At 32.8% G+C, this 19095-nt stretch overlaps 1 protein-coding gene across 1 annotated transcript; it reads left to right on the forward strand.

Annotated features, from left to right (window-relative positions):
* Nucleotides 1–9784: 9784 nt before the first annotated feature.
* On the forward strand, nucleotides 9785–14645 carry LOC132063092 (uncharacterized). Its single transcript, XM_059455521.1, has 3 exons — nucleotides 9785–10292; nucleotides 10392–10971; nucleotides 13455–14645. The coding sequence occupies exons 1-3, from the start codon at nucleotides 9940–9942 to the stop codon at nucleotides 14454–14456; spliced, it is 1935 nt and encodes a 644-aa protein (XP_059311504.1). The 5' UTR covers nucleotides 9785–9939; the 3' UTR covers nucleotides 14457–14645.
* The last annotated feature ends 4450 nt before the right edge of the window (nucleotides 14646–19095 follow it).

A 19095-nucleotide genomic window follows, 5' to 3' on the forward strand; every position in this document is an offset into this window, starting at 1 on the left:
ACTCACACTCAAGTCAGCAAAATGATCATTCACATTAATTGTAGTGTTAAGGTTAGTTATTTTACCTTGAAGTGCATACACAACATCTTCTTTACCTCAGGTTTCAATTTTGGAGCAAATTTGCTCATTCGGAAAGCCTTCAACTACCTCATAATTTATCAAGGTTTCAGGTTCAATATTTGGATTGCTTCCAAGAATACCTGAACCATTATCAAGACAACTAGAGACAAAAGAAAAGTTACATGAGTTAGAAAAAGGTTGTGACAACCCTCTCACATCACTCCTCACATCCTCTCATTTTTCCACTCTAGAATTGTCACTTTTCTCTCGCTTACTCCTCTTAATCTTTTCTCTCTCAATTTCATGAGAATTAGGGCAAGTGCCAATAATTCCCTTAGAATGGTTGGGTGAACCCTTCACTTCTAGTTTCCACTTGGGTTCACAAGGAGTAGTCTTATCTTCCTTTATTTGTTGATCCTTGGCCAAGCGTTTCATAATTATTTTGAAATTTCTTTGAATTTGTTCCCAACGTGAAGGCTCGAGAACACTCACTTTAGGAAGTGGCTTACTTGCATTTGCTTCTTGCCTTTTTGAATTGTGTTTGGTGTTCTTTTTCTTTCCATAGGGATTGAAAAAACGACACCTCCAAAATTCCTTCAAGGCACTCCAAGTCTCAATCGGGTTCCCCTTTATTTTCTCACGTTCCCAATGTTTTATAAGGATCCCCTTTAGGGTGCTAGAAGCTAGCTCTACTTTCTTCTCTTCCATGTAGTTGTAACGTTCAAAGATCTCATCCAACTTGTGCTCCCATTCAAAGTAATCTTCTTCACTAGATTTTGGAGACAAAGTTGGCCACTCCACATTAGAAACACTCAATTTTGTTTCAAGAGTCCGCCTCTTTGGGTCAATCCACTCTTGAAACATTGAATTTATTCTTCTTGTACCTACAAAATGAGCAAACAAGGTTAGTAATAAAAGCTCCTCACCAATACTCATGTTTGCACTCGTATATGTTTGGCTAGCACCACTCGAATATTCTCACCCCTCTTGCCTTTTACCACTCAAGATGTATCCCTTAACTCGTGAACCACCAACTTGAACAAGTCTAAGATAGCACCATGTATCGGTTTGGAATGGAGTTAATGAGACACCAAGAAATGGAATAGTAAAAGCAACGGGCAAGAGCCAAAGAACTATTAACGAAGTAAAAGAAAAGGCACAAAAAGAATTGGCACGAAACAAAAATATGGACACAAAACTAGACTAAGATAAGTATGAAAAAAATAGTTAGTGAAAATCTAGTTAGAACTAACAAGAAAAATACAATAATTAATATGGAGAATGCTATATTTGAGAAAACATCAAAATTCAATTACTGGCTATTTTCTGCAAATTCTGAAATTTTCACATTTCTGCAAAATTGGCTATTTTTGCAATTTCTGAAAATCAGACAATTTGCAATTTTCAGCATTTTGTGGCCATTTCTACAAAAAAAAATCAGGTTATTTATGCAATTTCTAGCTGTTTTGTGCAAATTCTGGAAAAATAACAAATCAGTGGTTGTTTATGCAAAAACTGCAATTTCAACATCTTCTTCACCACCTTCATATTGTTATTCAGAATTGCTTCAAAGTTTTTGACACAGATTCTTCAAATCAAATCATGTCAATCCCAAACTCAAAACAAAGCTTCTCTATACCAACTAGAACAAACCCCGTTCATCAATTTTGTCAAACAAACAAGAAATCAACAAAACTCATTTGTTAGTTTCTAAGTTTTTCTAAGAACACCTATGAAGATATGAAACTTCAAATTTGCAATTTCTTCAAATCAAGTCCAATTAACTCCAAATTTCAGATTTAGCTCCTCCTCAACATAGAGAACAAAGCCTAATACAAATTAGAATCAATCAACCCTCAAATCAACAAACCCACTTTGCTTGTTATTCAAGTTCATCAAAGCTTCAAACCCAGCAATGGTGAATTCTTCAAATCAACTTGAAATTCTCCCAAACTTCGGATTCTTGACCTCTTTCACTAGGCAAACAAAGCCCAACAGGTTTGAGCCTTCAATTATCACGCAATCTTCAAGACCCATCAACTTGTTCTTCAAGCTTTAAAGGTCAACAATAGTGAAACTATCCAAAACTCCTCCAAATGGCTTGAAACTTTAGGATTTGATAGATTTAACCTCAAGAAACTTAAATCTATCACTAATTTCGCTCAAATCCAACAACAACATCAATTTTCGATTTTCTCTTCTTTTTCTTTTTCTTTTTGGAATTTTCAGTTTTTTTTTTTTTTAGATTTTCATAACAAGAAGAACATAGGATTTAGAATTGTAGGAACAATCCTTTAGGCTAAGCTCTGATACTAAATGATATAAATTCGACTTGGGAGAAACCCGAAATCAAACAACACACGCGGAATTGAAGATAGTAAGAAATTAATAGATGAGAATTGAAGAAATAGGAGATGAGAATAGAAGAAAGAAATGATTAAAATAACTAATTGTTGTGATTAATCAATATAGGACTTAATACCTACACCTATCAATCAGCAACAAATACATGAATTAATCCAAGGGAGAAAGAAAATTCAAACTCATACATAGACATCTAATCCAAGATTATCCAAGAGGGCTCAAGGTAAAGAGTTAAGGGAATCCACCGTAGTCTAACACTAGCTAACCTAACTCCATATAAGGAGAACTACTCTCAAAAGAGTTTCTTTAACATTTAATTCATCAAAAGTCCCAAATGAAATGACAAGTTTAGTATTTATACTAACTAATGCTAAGAAGACTAATATTGTTATTACAAAAATACCCTTAATGAAATAAGGCCTTCTTTAGTCTTCTCAAGGGATGATGGCTTGACTTTTAAGTATTGCCTCTTTGCATAACTAGCCACCATCTTCCACCCTATCTCCCATCGCCTCTTCGCATCACTAGTCATCACCTTCCACACTATCTCCCACTTGATCATCTTCACATATGTGTCTTCAATGTCCTTCAAAGCTCTATCTCTATCATCAAGGAGAGTGTGGCGTGAGGATACACACTTGAGACTCTTTGAAGCGCCTCAATTATGGTGAATGTGCTCCATGAGCCATCATTGGTTTGAGGATGAGCTTTACCATGAATCCTAGCCCTCGTAATCACCCTCAAGCCATCAAATATCGTATCAGTTGATCTTGTAGCGGTTGAATAAAAGTAACATGTATTTCGCGCAAATATGTGATTTGAGCTTTTATCTTTGAATTAAATATTATATTAAAGAGAAGTAAGTCATCATCATTTGGTAGGATCAATCTAAACCAACCCGTCATATTATGTATACAATTCAACATACCAGCTATTAAACAAATTATTTGAAAAGCAAGACAACCAATCAGAAATGTCACAAAATTCCGCTCTTCGGAGGTGCCCTCAGCATCAAGGAGCATGTACGAGGGTGTATGTGTGGCTCGCTTAGGTCATGAGCTGGCATAAAAGAAAAAAACTACTTTTAGTGTCGATGATTGGTACAAAATGATTATTTTAATAGGCGTGTCAATGCTTTTAAAATCACTTATTGTAGAACTGAGAGTAGCTATGAACTATAACAATAATCACCTAATTTGCACATAGACAAGAGGCCAATGTACTCTTATTACTAATCCCGGTAGAGGCAGATATCATCGGCTCCAATAATGTTGATTAGGTTGGAGAAGGCGAAGTTTGTGTACTTATTGCACAGTGCAGTCGATAAGTTTAATACTTTCTTGTGTAGCAAGAAGAGGATTTTGTTATTGAAAGGAAGAGTGACAAAACACAGAAAAGGAGATTTATCTGGGGGTATGAATAAAATCATTCAATTTTTAAAAATAAAAGAAAAAAGAAAAATCTAGCGGTGGGATGAAATTTGAAGGCAATAAGAAGAGGGTCACCTAACGAATTAGTATTTGTATTCCTACTTTTTCTTCTTTTTGTTTTTCTATATTTGTAGATATGCTTTTAAACACAATGATATTATTGCAGTTACAAGAACCATATGATATTTTATTGACACTGTTTAGTTCCTACTTGTGTAATACATTGTAGTAGTTATGTTCGCTACTTGTTTTGGCAATACCCGATGCATGCCTTGGAAAGAGATGTTTTTGTGTCAGTAATAGAAGCCCAAGCTTATGAAATTGTTGATCTTGTAGCGGTTGAATAAAAGTAACATGTATTTCGCGCAAATATGTGATTTGAGATTTTATCTTCGAATTAAATATTTTATTAAAGAGAAGTAATTCATCATCATTCGGTAGGATCAATCTAAACCAACCCGTCATATTATGTATACGATTCAACATACTAGCTATTAAACAATTTATTTGAAATACAAGACAACCAATCAGAAATGTCATGAAATTCCCGCTCTTCGGAGGTGCTAAGCATTGAGGAACATGTACTAGGGTGTATGTGTGACTCGATTAGGTCATGAGCTGACACAAAAGAAAAAAAAATGACTTTCAATGTCGATGATCTGTACAAAATGATTGTTTTAATAGGCGTGTCAATGCTTTAAAAATCTCTTATTGTAGAACTGAGAGTAGCTATGAACTATAACTATAATCACGTAGACAAGAGGCCAATGTACTCTTATTGCTAATCCCGAGAGATGCTGATATCGTCGGCTCTGATGATGTTGATTAGGTCGGAGGAGATGGAGTTTGTGTACGTATTGCACGGTGAAATCGATAAATTCTATAGTTTCTTTGTGTAACAAGAAGAGGATTTTGTTATTGAAATGAAGAGTGGCGAAACACAGAAAAGGAGATTTATCTGGGGTATAAATGAAATCAATTCAATTTTTAAAAATAAAACAAAAAGGAAAAATCTAGCGGTGGGATGAAATTTGATGGCAATAAGAAGAGGGTCACCTAAAGAATCTGTATTTGTATTCCTACTTTAGCTTATTTTTGTTTTTCTATATTTGTAGATATGCCTTTAAAAACAGTGATATTGTTGCAATTACAAGAGCCATAAGATATTTTATTTACAATGTTCAGTTCCTACTTGTGTAAATTAATCTAAAGAAAAGTCAAGAAAAAGAGCTTCTTTTTGTTCAACTAAATAAATGGGGAAGAAGATGACTCTTAAATAGACCAAAAATTGTCCATTGATGCCGTTTTAGAAGGTCATGCCCCTTAAACGTGTGTATTACATGCACTTTGATCAAATATGTCATCCGAATGAAAAAGGATTTAAAATGCTGAGTTCTAATAAGTTTAGTTGTTAAGTTGGCAAAATCGGGAGTGTACGGGCTAGGATGACAATTCGGAACAACTACAAGAGTCTCCCAGGTATAAGGAGCCAATATATTCTTATTCTAATCCCCAGAAAGACGAGATCTACGTAATACAATTGCAGTTAACACTGAAGTAATACGTTTATTTAAAAATCTATTGAAAATCAGCCTAATAATTATGTTAGTAATTCGTAGTACTATATGGTACAAAATAAGTAATTTTTAAAAAAATCAAAATAAGTTTTTCTTTTTAATTACCATTATCTAATACATGATTCCAACAAATTTCTGAAACGTATTTCAATATTCTTTTACATATTCTGATGACTAAAGGGGTTAATGTAGTCATAGACTCCCATTAATTAATATTATTAAGTGACTTTTTTAATAGGCATATCAAAACTTTAAAATTACTAAGGGCCTGTTTGGAAAGCCACCCAGGTAATTGGAATTGGGTGTAATTACACAGTTTGGCCTGTTTGTTTGACCAGGTAATTACACAGTTAGGTGGGAATTGAGTGTAATTGAGAGGGTGTAATTACACTCTCCAATTCTCAAGAGGGGGCTGAGAATTGGATGTAATTACACCCTGTAATTACAGGGTTACCTTTTAATTTATTTCTTTTTAATTTCTTTTCTTTTTTAATTTATTTTTTATTTCTATTATTTAATTTATTTTTTATGTTATTTTAATTTCTTCTCTTTTCTGATTTATTTTTTATTTCTATTATTTAATTTCTTTTTTATTTTTACTTTTTAATTATTTTTATTTTTTAAATATATTTTTATTTTTATAGTATTTATATTTCATTTCCTTTCTTCTCATTCCCAACCTTTACTTCTTGTGGTTCCATATAATTTCTCGTATTTTTTTTAGTTTTTTATTTTATTCATTTAGCATAACCGTGTTAATATTCTAATTTTTGAAACTACATCTCTTAATATTAGAAAGAATGAGTCATTAACAAACTTGTCATGTAATAAGTGACGTTATTAAAATAGAATTTCGTTGTGAATGAGGTTATAGACTTATATTTTCCCTTCTTTTGAATTATAGGAGTATTTACTTATGTTACGTTGAAACTTACGTACGTAAAGTTGGAATTTGACATAAGAGTATGATGTTAATTTTTTTTTCTTTTGGATTTTGAATTTGGGTTATATTTTCTATTTTAAAAATATTTTCTTTAGTACTATTGACTTGTTATTTCACATTGCATGTTGTTTATTTTTCACTTACAGTTGATAGAATTTTGTCAAACATTTGAATAATGTTATGGCATTATATTTATAAATATTCTTTTTTTTGTCAAACATCCATCCCGTGATGTTCTCACAAAAAAGGTATGCTTTTAAGTTTTATAATCAATTAAAATAAAAATATTATTAATTTGAAATTATATATCAATTATTTTTTACAATATTAGTTATAAATATATGATTATTAATTGACATATTTTCAAGAAACAATGTATTATTAAATAACTAATTTAATATCATTTATAAAGGCACATATTTTTTAAATATTAATTTTAAATTTTTTATAATCAAATGTTATTTTTAAATTAAACTAACTGTGTAATTACACTTGTGCAACCAAACAGCACACTTGTAATTACACTGTAATTACATTATGACAAACAAACAGGTCATTGTAATTGCAATACTGTGTAATTACAAGGCTGTGTAATTACTAGGGTAGTAATTACACCAATTCCAATTACCAGGTGGCTTTCCAAACAGGCTCTAAGTGTGAACCCGAGTGTAGCTATGAAATTGTAACTATAATCATTTGATAAAAAAAATGAAATTGTAACTATAATCACGTACATTGCACATGGTTTGCATTACCACAAGAGGTTAATGTACTCTTCTTGCTAACCTGAGAGAGACGAGATTTTGAGTGATATAAATGCCGTTAATGTTGAAATAATCTCGTAGTTTGCATTGCCACAAGGGGCCAATTTACTCTTGTTGCTAATCCCGAGAGAGAGGAGATTTCGTAATATAATTATAATTAATGTTGAAAAAAAACTCTTTTATTTCAAAAATCGACTGAAAATTACTGCATTATGTTATCTACTAGTTTTGGCGGTATCTAATATATGCCTTTGGCGTTGTCTGAAGCTCTCTCTTTCAAAGAATAATTATTAGTTTTCCTACTTATTTATACTCTCACTCGAATAATATAATAAACTTTCATAATGACCTCTTTTTATCTTGAAAAATCTATAATTTTGCTTGCTGAATTCTTACGTGTGATACACAAAAAGAAATGTCTTTCATACGTCTTTACATTTTCTGGTGAGGGTAATGTAGTCATATACCTCAAAGTGTTATTAAATAAATTTGTAATAGTTGTATCAAAATTTTAAAAATCACCTATCGTGGATCCGAAAGTAGCTATAAATTAAACTATAATCTCGTAGTTTGCGCTATCATAAGAGCCAATATACTACATTTAATGTTGAAATAACTCCTTTATTTCAAAAATCTAGTGATTCAAATCACTGTAATAATTATGTTTTTTTTTTAAATTATGTTAGTTACTCGTTTTGACAGTACCAATTGCATCTCTTTGGCGTTACCTTGGAAGCTGTTTCTTTCAAAACATAATTATTCCTTTTCCTACTTATTTGAATTCTTATTCGAATAATATGATATCTTTAATTAGGAGCTTTTTTATCGTGAAAACTCATAGAATTTTCTTATGGCCAGTTTGCCCATGTGATACAAAATATTTTTCGCCAATTCTTGGTATAAATGCCAACATAAATTGAGTAGTCTAAGATTTAGAGATGATGAATAGAGTCATTAAAATTGTGGAAGTATCCCACTATCTAGTACATTTAGGGGTCGTTTGGTTAGAACACAAGTTATGATGGGATTAATTATGTTGGGATAAGTTATCTTTGAAATTATTTATGTTGGGATTAGTTATCCTGATATTATTTTTTATTGATTGTTTGGTTTGTTGTATTAAAAGTAACATGCATTGCATAACTTTTAAGAAAAAGTTATTTGTTTACAAAAATATCCTCCACCTTATGTAGTAGAAAAAGGGTTTTGAGAACCTCAGGGCTATTTTAGTCAATTTCACTGTTGTATCTTGGGATAAGTTATTCTAGGATAACTATGTCACCCTCTGATAGGTATAAGTTACCCCAGCACTATTTTTAATTCTGGGATAACTTATCCCACGATTAGTAACCAGACAAGGGATAAGGTGATACTAAATTTTTATCCCATCACTATTTTTGCTTATGCATCATACCAAACCATCACTATTTTTACTTAAAGCACAACTAGTACTAGGGGTGTACATGGACCGGGTTGGTTCGGATTTTTTAAACACCAAACCAAACCAATTGCTTCGGGTTTTTAAATTGACACACTAAACCAAACCAATATAATTCAGGTTTTCTCGGGTTATTCGATTTTCTCGGGTTTTTCGGGTTTTTTCCGCTATAGTCTTGATACAAAACATATAACTTTTACTTCAAATATTTCTTTAGTCCTAGTAAGATACAACTATATAATTAAGGTGTTTCTTAAGAAAACACGCAAAATGTGAGAAGAGTGATGACATTGTATTAAAATATTGACAAAAGCTAATAAAATCGGTTAAAATAAGTATTGCTAATTAACAAGACATAAAGAAAATGACCATAATCTGAAAACATTAAGTCATGCTAAAATAAGTACGGCTAATAAGTATTAATTGCATGACAAAGAAAAAAAATTTAAGTTATGTATTTTCACTCTCTAAATCAATTATGCAAAACTAAAGGATAGATATCCAACACTATTGTCATTCCTAGTGGTAAATTGAATTTCTTTTGTTAGCATTAGTGTTGAGTTGGTTTTGATTTGGACTTTATTTGAGTTCTAACGTATAGGATATAAAACTTATTAACGTTCAAATTAAGTTCGAGCTTGAATAATATGATAATAGATAAAAAACTATGAAAAAATTTAAGAAATATTTATAAATTACATTACAAATAAATATTTTTATGTATAAAATATTATAAAAATTGAATACATGTAATGTCAGGTTGGTTTGGTTCGGTTTGACTTTTTTTAGTTAAAATCAAACCAAACCAATTATGGTCGGGTTTTTTTTCAACACCAAACCAAATCACTAGTCGGATTTTTTTTCTAGGTTTATCGGTTTGGTGCGGTTTATCGGTTTACTTTGTACACCCCTAACTAGTACTGTTATTTCCTTGACCAAAGAATAAAGGAAAAACATTTAAGAATTATTTTATTAAAATTTATTTACACGATAAATAAAGCGCGAAAGTGGTAAAACCAATTCCACAACTCGCACGTGCCTAGCGCTAGTGATACAATTTGAAGTAATGTCAAACAAGGAATTCGACTAAAACCTAAGGGTAAAAGAGTCAATTTGAGAGATCAATCTTGTGCTTCAGATCAGGCCCATGGCTACACCTATAAATGCCCAAAGTCCTCAATTCGTATACCCATTCAAAAACCCGTAAACAAAAAACAGAGACTCACTATAAAACGGACACAGACCAAAAAAGGATTAAAAAAAAATTAATCTACACGAAGAAGAAGGAAACTAAAAGCAGAATACCTAATCAAACCCTAGCTAATTGATTTGGATTAAAATCATAACCATCATATATGTATGTATGTGTGCGCATCATCTATGTGTAAAGGAACATAGAATGGAAACGAAGAAGACATGGAGTACATGGGAAGAACTATTGTTAGCGTTTGCTGTGAAACGACATGGTTTCAAAGACTGGGAATCTGTAGCTATGGAACTCCAAACACGTAGCTCTTTACCCGCTCAATTGACCCCTCAAATTTGTAAGGATAAATACCGTGAACTCCGGCGCCGCTTCATCAACAGTTATGATGATGAAAAAGAGGATGATGTTGATGCTAATGGAGATGTAACGATTCCTTGGATTGAGGACTTGAGAAAACTCCGTGTTGCTGAGCTTAAACAAGAGCTTCAACGCTACGATCTTTCGATCCAGTAAAAATCTCCTTTTCTTTTAATTGTTTTCTGTAAATTTTATACGTGGAAAAATTTGAGTATTTGGATCTGAGATTATTGATGTGATGATATGAACAGGTCGTTGCAGTTGAAAGTGAAGAAGATGGAGGAAGAGAGAGAAGAGAGTTTGAAAGAGGAGAGTTTGAAACCAGATCTGGAGGATTTGAAGGAAGAGAGATCGCAAAACGACAAAAACAGCGCTGCCCATGTCAAGCCGGCGAGTTCCATCGGAAAGACCGACTCAGACAGGGAAAACCGGTCGTTTAACGAGTCAAATTCCACGGACAACAGAGAAACCGGTGTTAAAAACGAACCGGAACCGGTCGAAGATAAACCGGTTCAGCAAGTCATTAAACCGGTGAGTCAAGAGGACTCGTCGTATAACGGTAGTAGTTCAGATAGACATGAGGAGGAAAAGAAAACCCGACCCGACACGGCGAGCGGGTCCAAGGAAGAGACCAAGGAAAACAGTGACGTGCAGAGCACGGCCACTTTAACGAAGAGAAAACGCCAGCGTGGCGGTGGAGATGCTGCTGAGATGGGTGCTTCTCCGGCCTTTGGGATTAAAGCGGCCAAATCAGAGCCGTTAATTGAGTTTTTAGATATAATCAGGTCGAATAAGCGCGGCTCTGTGTTCCAGCGCCGGCTAGATAGCCAGGTAACAATTCTCTACATCGCATTTTTTAAAATTGGTTGGCCTACAACTATTTGCTCATCAATTTTTCATCCTTTCGACCACTTTTTCTATTTATTTTTCAAAAAAAGATATTGGTAAAATGGGCAATTTATTTACTATCATCAAATAAATTCATGCAAAAATTGATGAAAAGGAAATGGAAAAACAGATATAGATAGTACTCTCATAGTAAAAGAGAAAAGTGGATAAAACAAAACGGATTAGTGGCTTCAATATATGACGTGTATGTGGTCTTCACATGTTTGTTGCCTAATTCCTCTTAATTTTTTTTTTACCACTTCCGTGTTTTAGATTGATATACTTAATTTGCATGCATAGGAAAATCAATAATTGGACTCGTCTTTCATATGTTGTCTACATGTGACAGTCGAGCAAAATTGTTGATTATTCCTACTCATAAAAGCATACGAGTTTCTGAAATTTATCTAACTGCTCCCATGCAAAAGAGGAATTATTATTTTGCAGCCATCCTAACTAGTTTGAATAGGCTACCTAAATAAAACTTGTCATTTGGCAAATTACTAATTTGGAAAAATTTATTTTGTGTCTCACATGGTCACATCTGTGTGAGACTTTTTATTTTTCCTTCCACAAATTGATGAATGCAAAGTTTGTGGGCCCGAAATTTAAATTTTGGTCTAATAATTTGTAAAACAAAAATAAGCCTGACACAATTGATAAACATTAAATAAAGTTTCTCAATTTAATATCTACTAATCTATTTTATTCAATTTATGTGATATTAATTTGGATTGATATGGATTTAAAAAAATTAAGATTTTTTGAATTTGTGGTAAAAAAACATGTCATAGCACTTCTGTGATTATAAAACTTTTGGAATTTGTAGCCTTGAACATATCATAGTAATATTTATGTAACTATAAAAACTTCTTATCAAAAAAAAAAAATCTCATTACAAGTAAAGTGACAAGTGTAAAGTTAATTATTTTTAAATATAAATATGTGTGATTATATTTTAAATAAACTAATTAAAAATTAGTATAACGTAGACTAAAACGAAGAGGGTATCTTTGCTTATATTATTTACCCACCGTTTCGATGTATGTGGTTTTTAAGTTATTCAATTGTGCAAACTTTTTTGCCCGGTTAATGAACTAAAACGTAAACCTCATTATTTTATAAATAATACTCCTGGGAGGCTAAAGTAAGAAAACCTTCTCAGTAAAAGTTGGTAGGTAAATAGGGGTAGAAGTAGAAATTTGAAGTTTCATGGATGCCGAGATTTGTACTTTATGAAAAAAATTAGGGTAAGGTGATTGGTCCCATCTACAAACAAATTGGTGAATTTGGACGGAGAGTGGGTCGCACTAACGAGAATGCCTTGTTTGCTTCTTGCCTCAGTACGTTGGAGCCACTAGAATTTAATCTTAGGAGCCCTTTAAAATTAAGAAAAAAAAAGGATCTCTTTATGGATCAGGTGAATACCGTGGGTCGGCCCATGAATATTACAAGGGCCCTTTAAGATGGTATTCAGAAGCCCAATGCATACTCTTCCTTTTGTTCCCTTGGAAATGATATCCTACCCACTTAAATAATATTGCAAATATTTTGTGTTATTTTTAACTTATTTATTATATAAAAAATTATATTATTAAAATAACATCACAATAAACTACGTATAAACTAAATCTCCCTTCTTTTCATTATCTGCCCTAGCTTTTTTATTTGTCGTTTAATTTTTTGACACACTCAAGAATAAAAATTATTTAATAGCATTAATCATAAGAGGTATTGTCTAAATTACCTTGATCTCTTCCTTGAATGAATTCAATTAGTTTACCTATTTTTCCCATTATAATCATTCTGCTTTTAAGTGTTACCACGGTTCATTTACGTGAATGGCATGGTCCAGGATTGATTTTCGCACCCTGATTTACCATAAGTTAAAAAATAAGTACTATAGTATGTTTAGTTGCAATACTGAGATCACTTTGGTAAAGTTTAGGCATTTTAAACCGCTCATGAAATTTTAATTAAACGACATCTCAAATTATTCACTTGCAAATATTTATCTAGTAGAGAAAAATTTATTCAAGACGTTACTGAAACCAGCGACAGAACAGTTGTAGCAACAAAATATCGCGAAGAGATGATTTAAAAGATGAGGTTATTTTAGACATTTTATTACGGTTTGTGTTGGGAAAATAATGCGACGTGCATCAGCAGGAGGTTGGAACACAAATCTTCTGTCTCTTTCAAGAGATGAAATGCAATTTACTGGAGCGAACGCGTATTCTTTTTGCCAATTTTTAAACCCGATCCCACTGCAGTGGGAAAACTGCCATCTTTAGAGGAAAAAAGAATTAAATATTTGGTTTCCTCCCTTTTCTTCTCCTCCAACTAACCGACGATCTTTCATTAATTCCATTTGCGTGTTCTTTATAAATAAATAAATTAAAGTTGTAGCTGATAATTCCATGCAGAAAACGGACAAGTACAAGAGTATGATCCGACAACATATGGATCTTGAAACGGTTCAAGCCCGGATAGACGACGGGTCATATTGCTCTTGCTCCGGCAAATTCTACTTGGACCTGTTACTCATCTTCAACAATGCTATCGTCTACTTCCCCAAGTCATCCCCAGAGTCAACTGCAGCTCATGAACTTCGTGGCGTTGTCATGGAAGAATTAAAGAAGACCAGAACCCAATCAAAGGATCCGACACCCAGACCTAGGTCTGGACTCGGACCACCCTTAACGATCCAACCCAAGCCTGAATTGGAGAGATCCGATTCTTTGCTTGCAAAACACAAGTCAACAGTTCCTATAGCAGTCTGCCGCAAGAGGAGCTCCATTTCAGCTAAAGCAGCAGCTTCTGGTAATGACAAGCCAGAAAAACAAGCTGATAATAAACCTCCGAAGCCACCCATAAAGTCCTCGTCGAATGAAGAAGACAGTTCAATCAAGCTTGGTATGAAAGAAAAGCCTGTGACTGGGGTAAGAAGTATGAGGAGGAGCAGTAAAGGCCGTCCGAATAGTAATGCTTCACAATCCATCAACAACCAAAGCACAAATACTAAGCAAACAAATGGCAACGTGGACAAAAAGGAAGAAGCGAAACCGGAGAAGAAGAAAGAAGAAGCTAAAAAGCGAGGAGCTGCAGCGGACTTCTTGAAGAGAATAAAGAAGAATTCTCCTACGAAAGGAACGTTGGTGGAGGCGCTAAAGAATAATCCTACGGAGGATGCTGTTGTTAAAGGTAACAAAAGAGAGCAGCAAAAGAAAAAGGTTGATGAACGGAGAGAAGCTCCGGTGAGGCGAAGCGGCGGTGGCAGCGGCAAGGAGGAAGGTAGTCCGTCGAAGAGGAGCGTAGGTCGACCACCAAAGAGAGGTGGTAGAGAAGTTGTGCAGGAAAAGCGTGTAAGGGAAAATAATGAAAAGGATGATTCTTCCAAACGGCCAAAGAAACGGTCAAGGAGGTAAAATTATCATGAATCAAACTGCTGATGTTAGTTTAGTCTCATTTTGCATTGTATATCTCACATTTTGTATTTTTAGTGTTAGGTTTTGATTTTCGGATTAGTTTACATCTTTTGCTTCTGTAACATGTTATTGGCATTTGTACCTTTCCCTTGTTACAGTGAATGTCTTTTCTCAATCAGTTTATGCTAATTGTCCCATGCCATTGGTCATTGTTTTTAACCAAAGATTAAGGGTGTGTTCAGTACGGAGGAAGAACACTGTTCTTGCAAAATAAGTGAATTTCTTACTTATTTTCTCATTTCCGTTGGTTGGTGAAAGTCATTTTTATGAAAATACCTACACCACCCACTACCCATCCTCCACCACTCACCCATCCACCCTCCGAATTTTCTATTTTATATAGAAATTCTTTTTATTTTTTATAAAGGTAAAATAAAAAAATATGAAATAGCAAATTCCAGGGGTAATAGAAAAAATTTCCCATTTTTTTCGTAAATGTAAAATAAAAAATATGAAATAGAAAATTCGGAGGGGTGGGGTAGGGGGTAAAAAGAAATTACTCATTTTTTATAAAAGTAAAATAAAATATCAAATGGAAAATTTGGTGGAGGGGTGGTGGTCTGGGGTGTGTGGTGGGGGTGCGGTGGGGGGTGGTAGGGTGGAGGGCGTGGGTGGGTGGTGCGATGGGGTGTGGGGGTGGACCCGCTAGGGGTAGGGGTGAGTTCGAGAGTGGGGAGAAAACAATTAATATGAAATACCACTTGAGGGACTTGTTTTCTCTACTTTTATTATGAAAGTTATTTTTCTCATTTTTATAGAACTTATTTTTTTAAAAGAAATATTTTTCAAAAATTTTGTCTAACCGAACATGAGAAAATTAAAAAATATTTTTCGGACAATGTTTCCTTCCATATCGAACACACCCTAATTTAAAAATATAAAAGAAAGAAAAGAAAAAAAAAATTAACATGTTGTACGGAGCTGTTGATTTATTATGGCAGGGTACTAAGGAACCGCGACGTAATGGTGTAACAATATTTTTTTGCTCGCTGTATAATAGAAACTCAAAAAATAAGTAAAATAAAAAGAAAACAAAGGTAGGCCGTCGCAACAGATGAAAAAAGTGGAAATAGGCTTTCTTGTACATTCGTTCATTTATTTATGGAAATAATTTGTGTTTCTCTCATTTTATTTCAATATACTCGTATGTTCTCATAATGGAGTAGACATTTTCAACTATGTTCGTATTCTCATTTCTCACTGGAAGAGTTGAAGTTCAACATTAGTATGTTCAGTTTTAGGCGAAAAAGAAAAGAACCAAATGATGCATGATGCTTTATGATAATATTGAACTTTAACTTATAATGATATTGTCAATAGTAGTTTATTGCATCATATAATTTTAATTTTCTTCCTCGTCACCAAATACCCCATTCCCCAAACTCTGAGCTAATTTCGACCGACTGACACATATTAGGGTGGGTAAGAGTTTATTTGTCATTATAAATCTGCTATATACACCAGGACTATTTTCAACAAATAAAAATCAGTATGATGAGTAGCAAAATTTGTTAAGGAATCAGTATGATGAGTAGCAAAATTTGTTAAGGAATCAGTAAGATGAGTAGCAAAATTTGTTGAGCAAAGATATAACAACAACATATCCAGTGAAATTTCACAATGTGGGATCTGGGTAGGATAAAGTGTACGCAGATTCAGAGGCGGACCCAGAATTTTAGCATGGAGGGGGCACCAATGACCAATAGAAAGACTACTTACCAATTCGCGAAAATATAATTTTGAGATCAACATGTGTTTAGGGCAGCCGGATGCACAAAGCTTCCGGTGTTAGCAGGGTCGGGGAATGGCCGCACCCTAAGGGGTGTGATGTAGACAGCCTACCCTAACGCAAGTATTAGTAACTGCTTCCCGGCTCGAACCTGTGACCTATAAATAAAGAGGTGTTTAGTTCAACGAAATTGAAAATAATCTGATATTACCTTATGAATTATGATATGAAAATACTGCCAAAATATAGGCTCATTTTCATCGATGCATAGTTAAAGAGAGGACAAATGACCAATAAGTCCGATTATTGGCTTGAATTCGGTCGTAGAAAAATTATTGACAGTGGGTTTAGAATGTAAAATGAATTCCTCATTTGTGAGATTGAAAGAATGGAAGAGAGAAGACTAATTCTCTTCTGTTAACGTGGGGAACAAAATTTGCTTTTGGGGTTTTTTGTGGGGAGGATTTAATCAGAAGAGGTGTGGGGACATAAAATTTTAAAGAAGGGAAAGTCACACAAATACATCTTTTTCAAATGGTAATTAAAAAGATTACAACTACTTTCAAAATATTACATAAATATAATTTATTCAAAATTTTAACTTTTTAATTGCAAAATTACAACTTTTTACATTCCTAAAATATCAATAATACTTAATTTTAAGAGTTACTACCATTAATGCATATTCACTTTTTACTTTCAAAACCATCCCCTTCCCTCCCCACCCACCCACCAAACCAAAAAAAAAATCTATGAAAAGGGCATGAGAGACAATGTAATTTTCCAAATAAACAAAACAAAATTAATTTTAAATCCCATATTCCATCTACAGTTTTAAAAAGATTTCTTTTTCTTTCGTTTCCTCCTCTTTATTCTTCTTTTTTTATTTCACTTGATGACTGATACAATTTTTTTTTTGTGACAAAATAAATTATTTGAATATATTAATATTAAGAAAAGTACACGAAAATATATGGTATATTGTATAACAATAGTACAGGAATATATTTTCGTAGAATATATGGTATATTGTATAACAAAAGTACATGAATATATTTTCGTAGAATATATGGTATATTGTATAACAAAAGTACATGAATATATGGTATATTCAAATTGGTAAATTTAACTGAAAAGATGATAACAAAATATCAGTGGATATAATCATAGAAATTAGTATATGTAAGTTTGTATATTAGATATAGTATACTATTACAATATACCTAATATATGAATATATTACTCTACGTGACAACTAATTGTACTCTACAATAACATATAGAGTAACAATATATGATATATAGATAGAATAATATATATAACAGATACTACAATAATATACTTGTTCATGAATTAGCTTCCTTTTTTTTTTTTTGGTTAAAATTCATGAACTAGCTTGCTAGTAGATTGTCTTTGGAGCATTTTTAGGTAAGCACTTATTGTGTTTTTATATGCATTTAATTACGTTATAACTAATATAGGGAATCTCCATATTTTTAGATTTTTATTCATAACAATAATCTCCTTGTTTTTAGCTTTAAGTTGCACAATTTGTAATATCTATATTAGTTGTAGATTATATAATTAACTCTTATATATCTTGTATTTATGAAAGTTCCCCTTTAAAGAAAAGCCAAAAAGAAAAGTATTGGGCTTATTGTAATTGTAAAGAGGCCGTCAAGCTCCACAAAAATAAAAGTAATAAAATGATGAGGCAATCCAGGTTCTATCTCAGATCGCACTCAAGCGCAAGGGCACAACAACCAATTGTACCAATCCGATAAATATATCTTGGGGATCCTTTTAAATATATATACTCTTTTCAACGTATATATACATATATATATAAAGTTTATCCCGAGGTTTACGGTGGCACGTGACCCCCTTCTATTAGGCTTGGTCCGCCTCTGCGGCAAACCTTACTCCCACCTTGAAAGGTAGGAATACTGTTTCGAAAGACTTTTGGCTCAAGAGAAAGATATGTGTAGATATTGTTGAAAACTGAAAAGTGACATTGTTAGCATCAGTAGAGGATATTCTTTTTCTTGGAACCTTAGAATTATGTTGACTTCATCAAAGAAAAACTTATTTTCGCATCCTTTAATTCCTATTCTGATGTCAAAAAGATCGATCAAGACCTACTTTGATCCCAACTAATGTTTACAATCTTTGAAAAAAATTAATTTTATCGAATACCTTATTTGTCATTATAAATCTGCTGATATATACACCAGACTATTTTTAACAAACAAAAATCAGTATGATGAGTGGCAAAGTTCGTTAAAGCTTAGATACAACAACATACCCACTTTTATTAAATATAATGGAATTTAATTCGTAATTTTAAAATCGTATCCTAACCAAATATGATAATTATAGCACATCATAGTTATTATTTTTCGAGTATATATGTCTGGCATACTGCAAAGACCTCTGGATGAGTATACACTAATTCAGTTAGCAAAATTAGATATTTTGGATTAACGTCTAGGACTCAAATCCTTAAAAAAAAAAAAACCTAAATAATTACAAATTAAATACTTATCTACTACTACATGTTCCTTTTTACTTGTCCATTTTAGCAAATCAAGAGAGATTTATTAAATTTCTTTCAATTATTCTTATTTAAATAAATGCATAAAGTACTAGTAGTCAAACTTAAATTTTCAAAACACAATTAATAAGGATAATTTATTAAAATAAACCCTTAATAAATAGTTTCTCAAAAAGAGTGTCAAGTTAACATGGGCCAAGTAAAAGGAAGAGGGGGAATATTTGCTATAGCAATCAAAATTACTTAGTGTAATCCTTCACAAATTAAATTCTTACAAATTTCATGTACTTCTTTTT

This window comes from Lycium ferocissimum, chromosome 7 (genome assembly GCF_029784015.1).
Source record: "Lycium ferocissimum isolate CSIRO_LF1 chromosome 7, AGI_CSIRO_Lferr_CH_V1, whole genome shotgun sequence".
NCBI classification, from domain to species: domain Eukaryota; kingdom Viridiplantae; phylum Streptophyta; class Magnoliopsida; order Solanales; family Solanaceae; genus Lycium; species Lycium ferocissimum.

Coding starts and splice junctions, on each gene's coding strand:
- LOC132063092 (XM_059455521.1), top strand. CDS start 9,940: ATGTGTGCGCATCATCTATGTGTAAAGGAACATAGAATGGAAACGAAG. Junction 10,293..10,391: donor CGCTACGATCTTTCGATCCA/GTAAAAATCTCC, acceptor TGATATGAACAG/GTCGTTGCAGTTGAAAGTGA. Junction 10,972..13,454: donor AGCGCCGGCTAGATAGCCAG/GTAACAATTCTC, acceptor AATTCCATGCAG/AAAACGGACAAGTACAAGAG.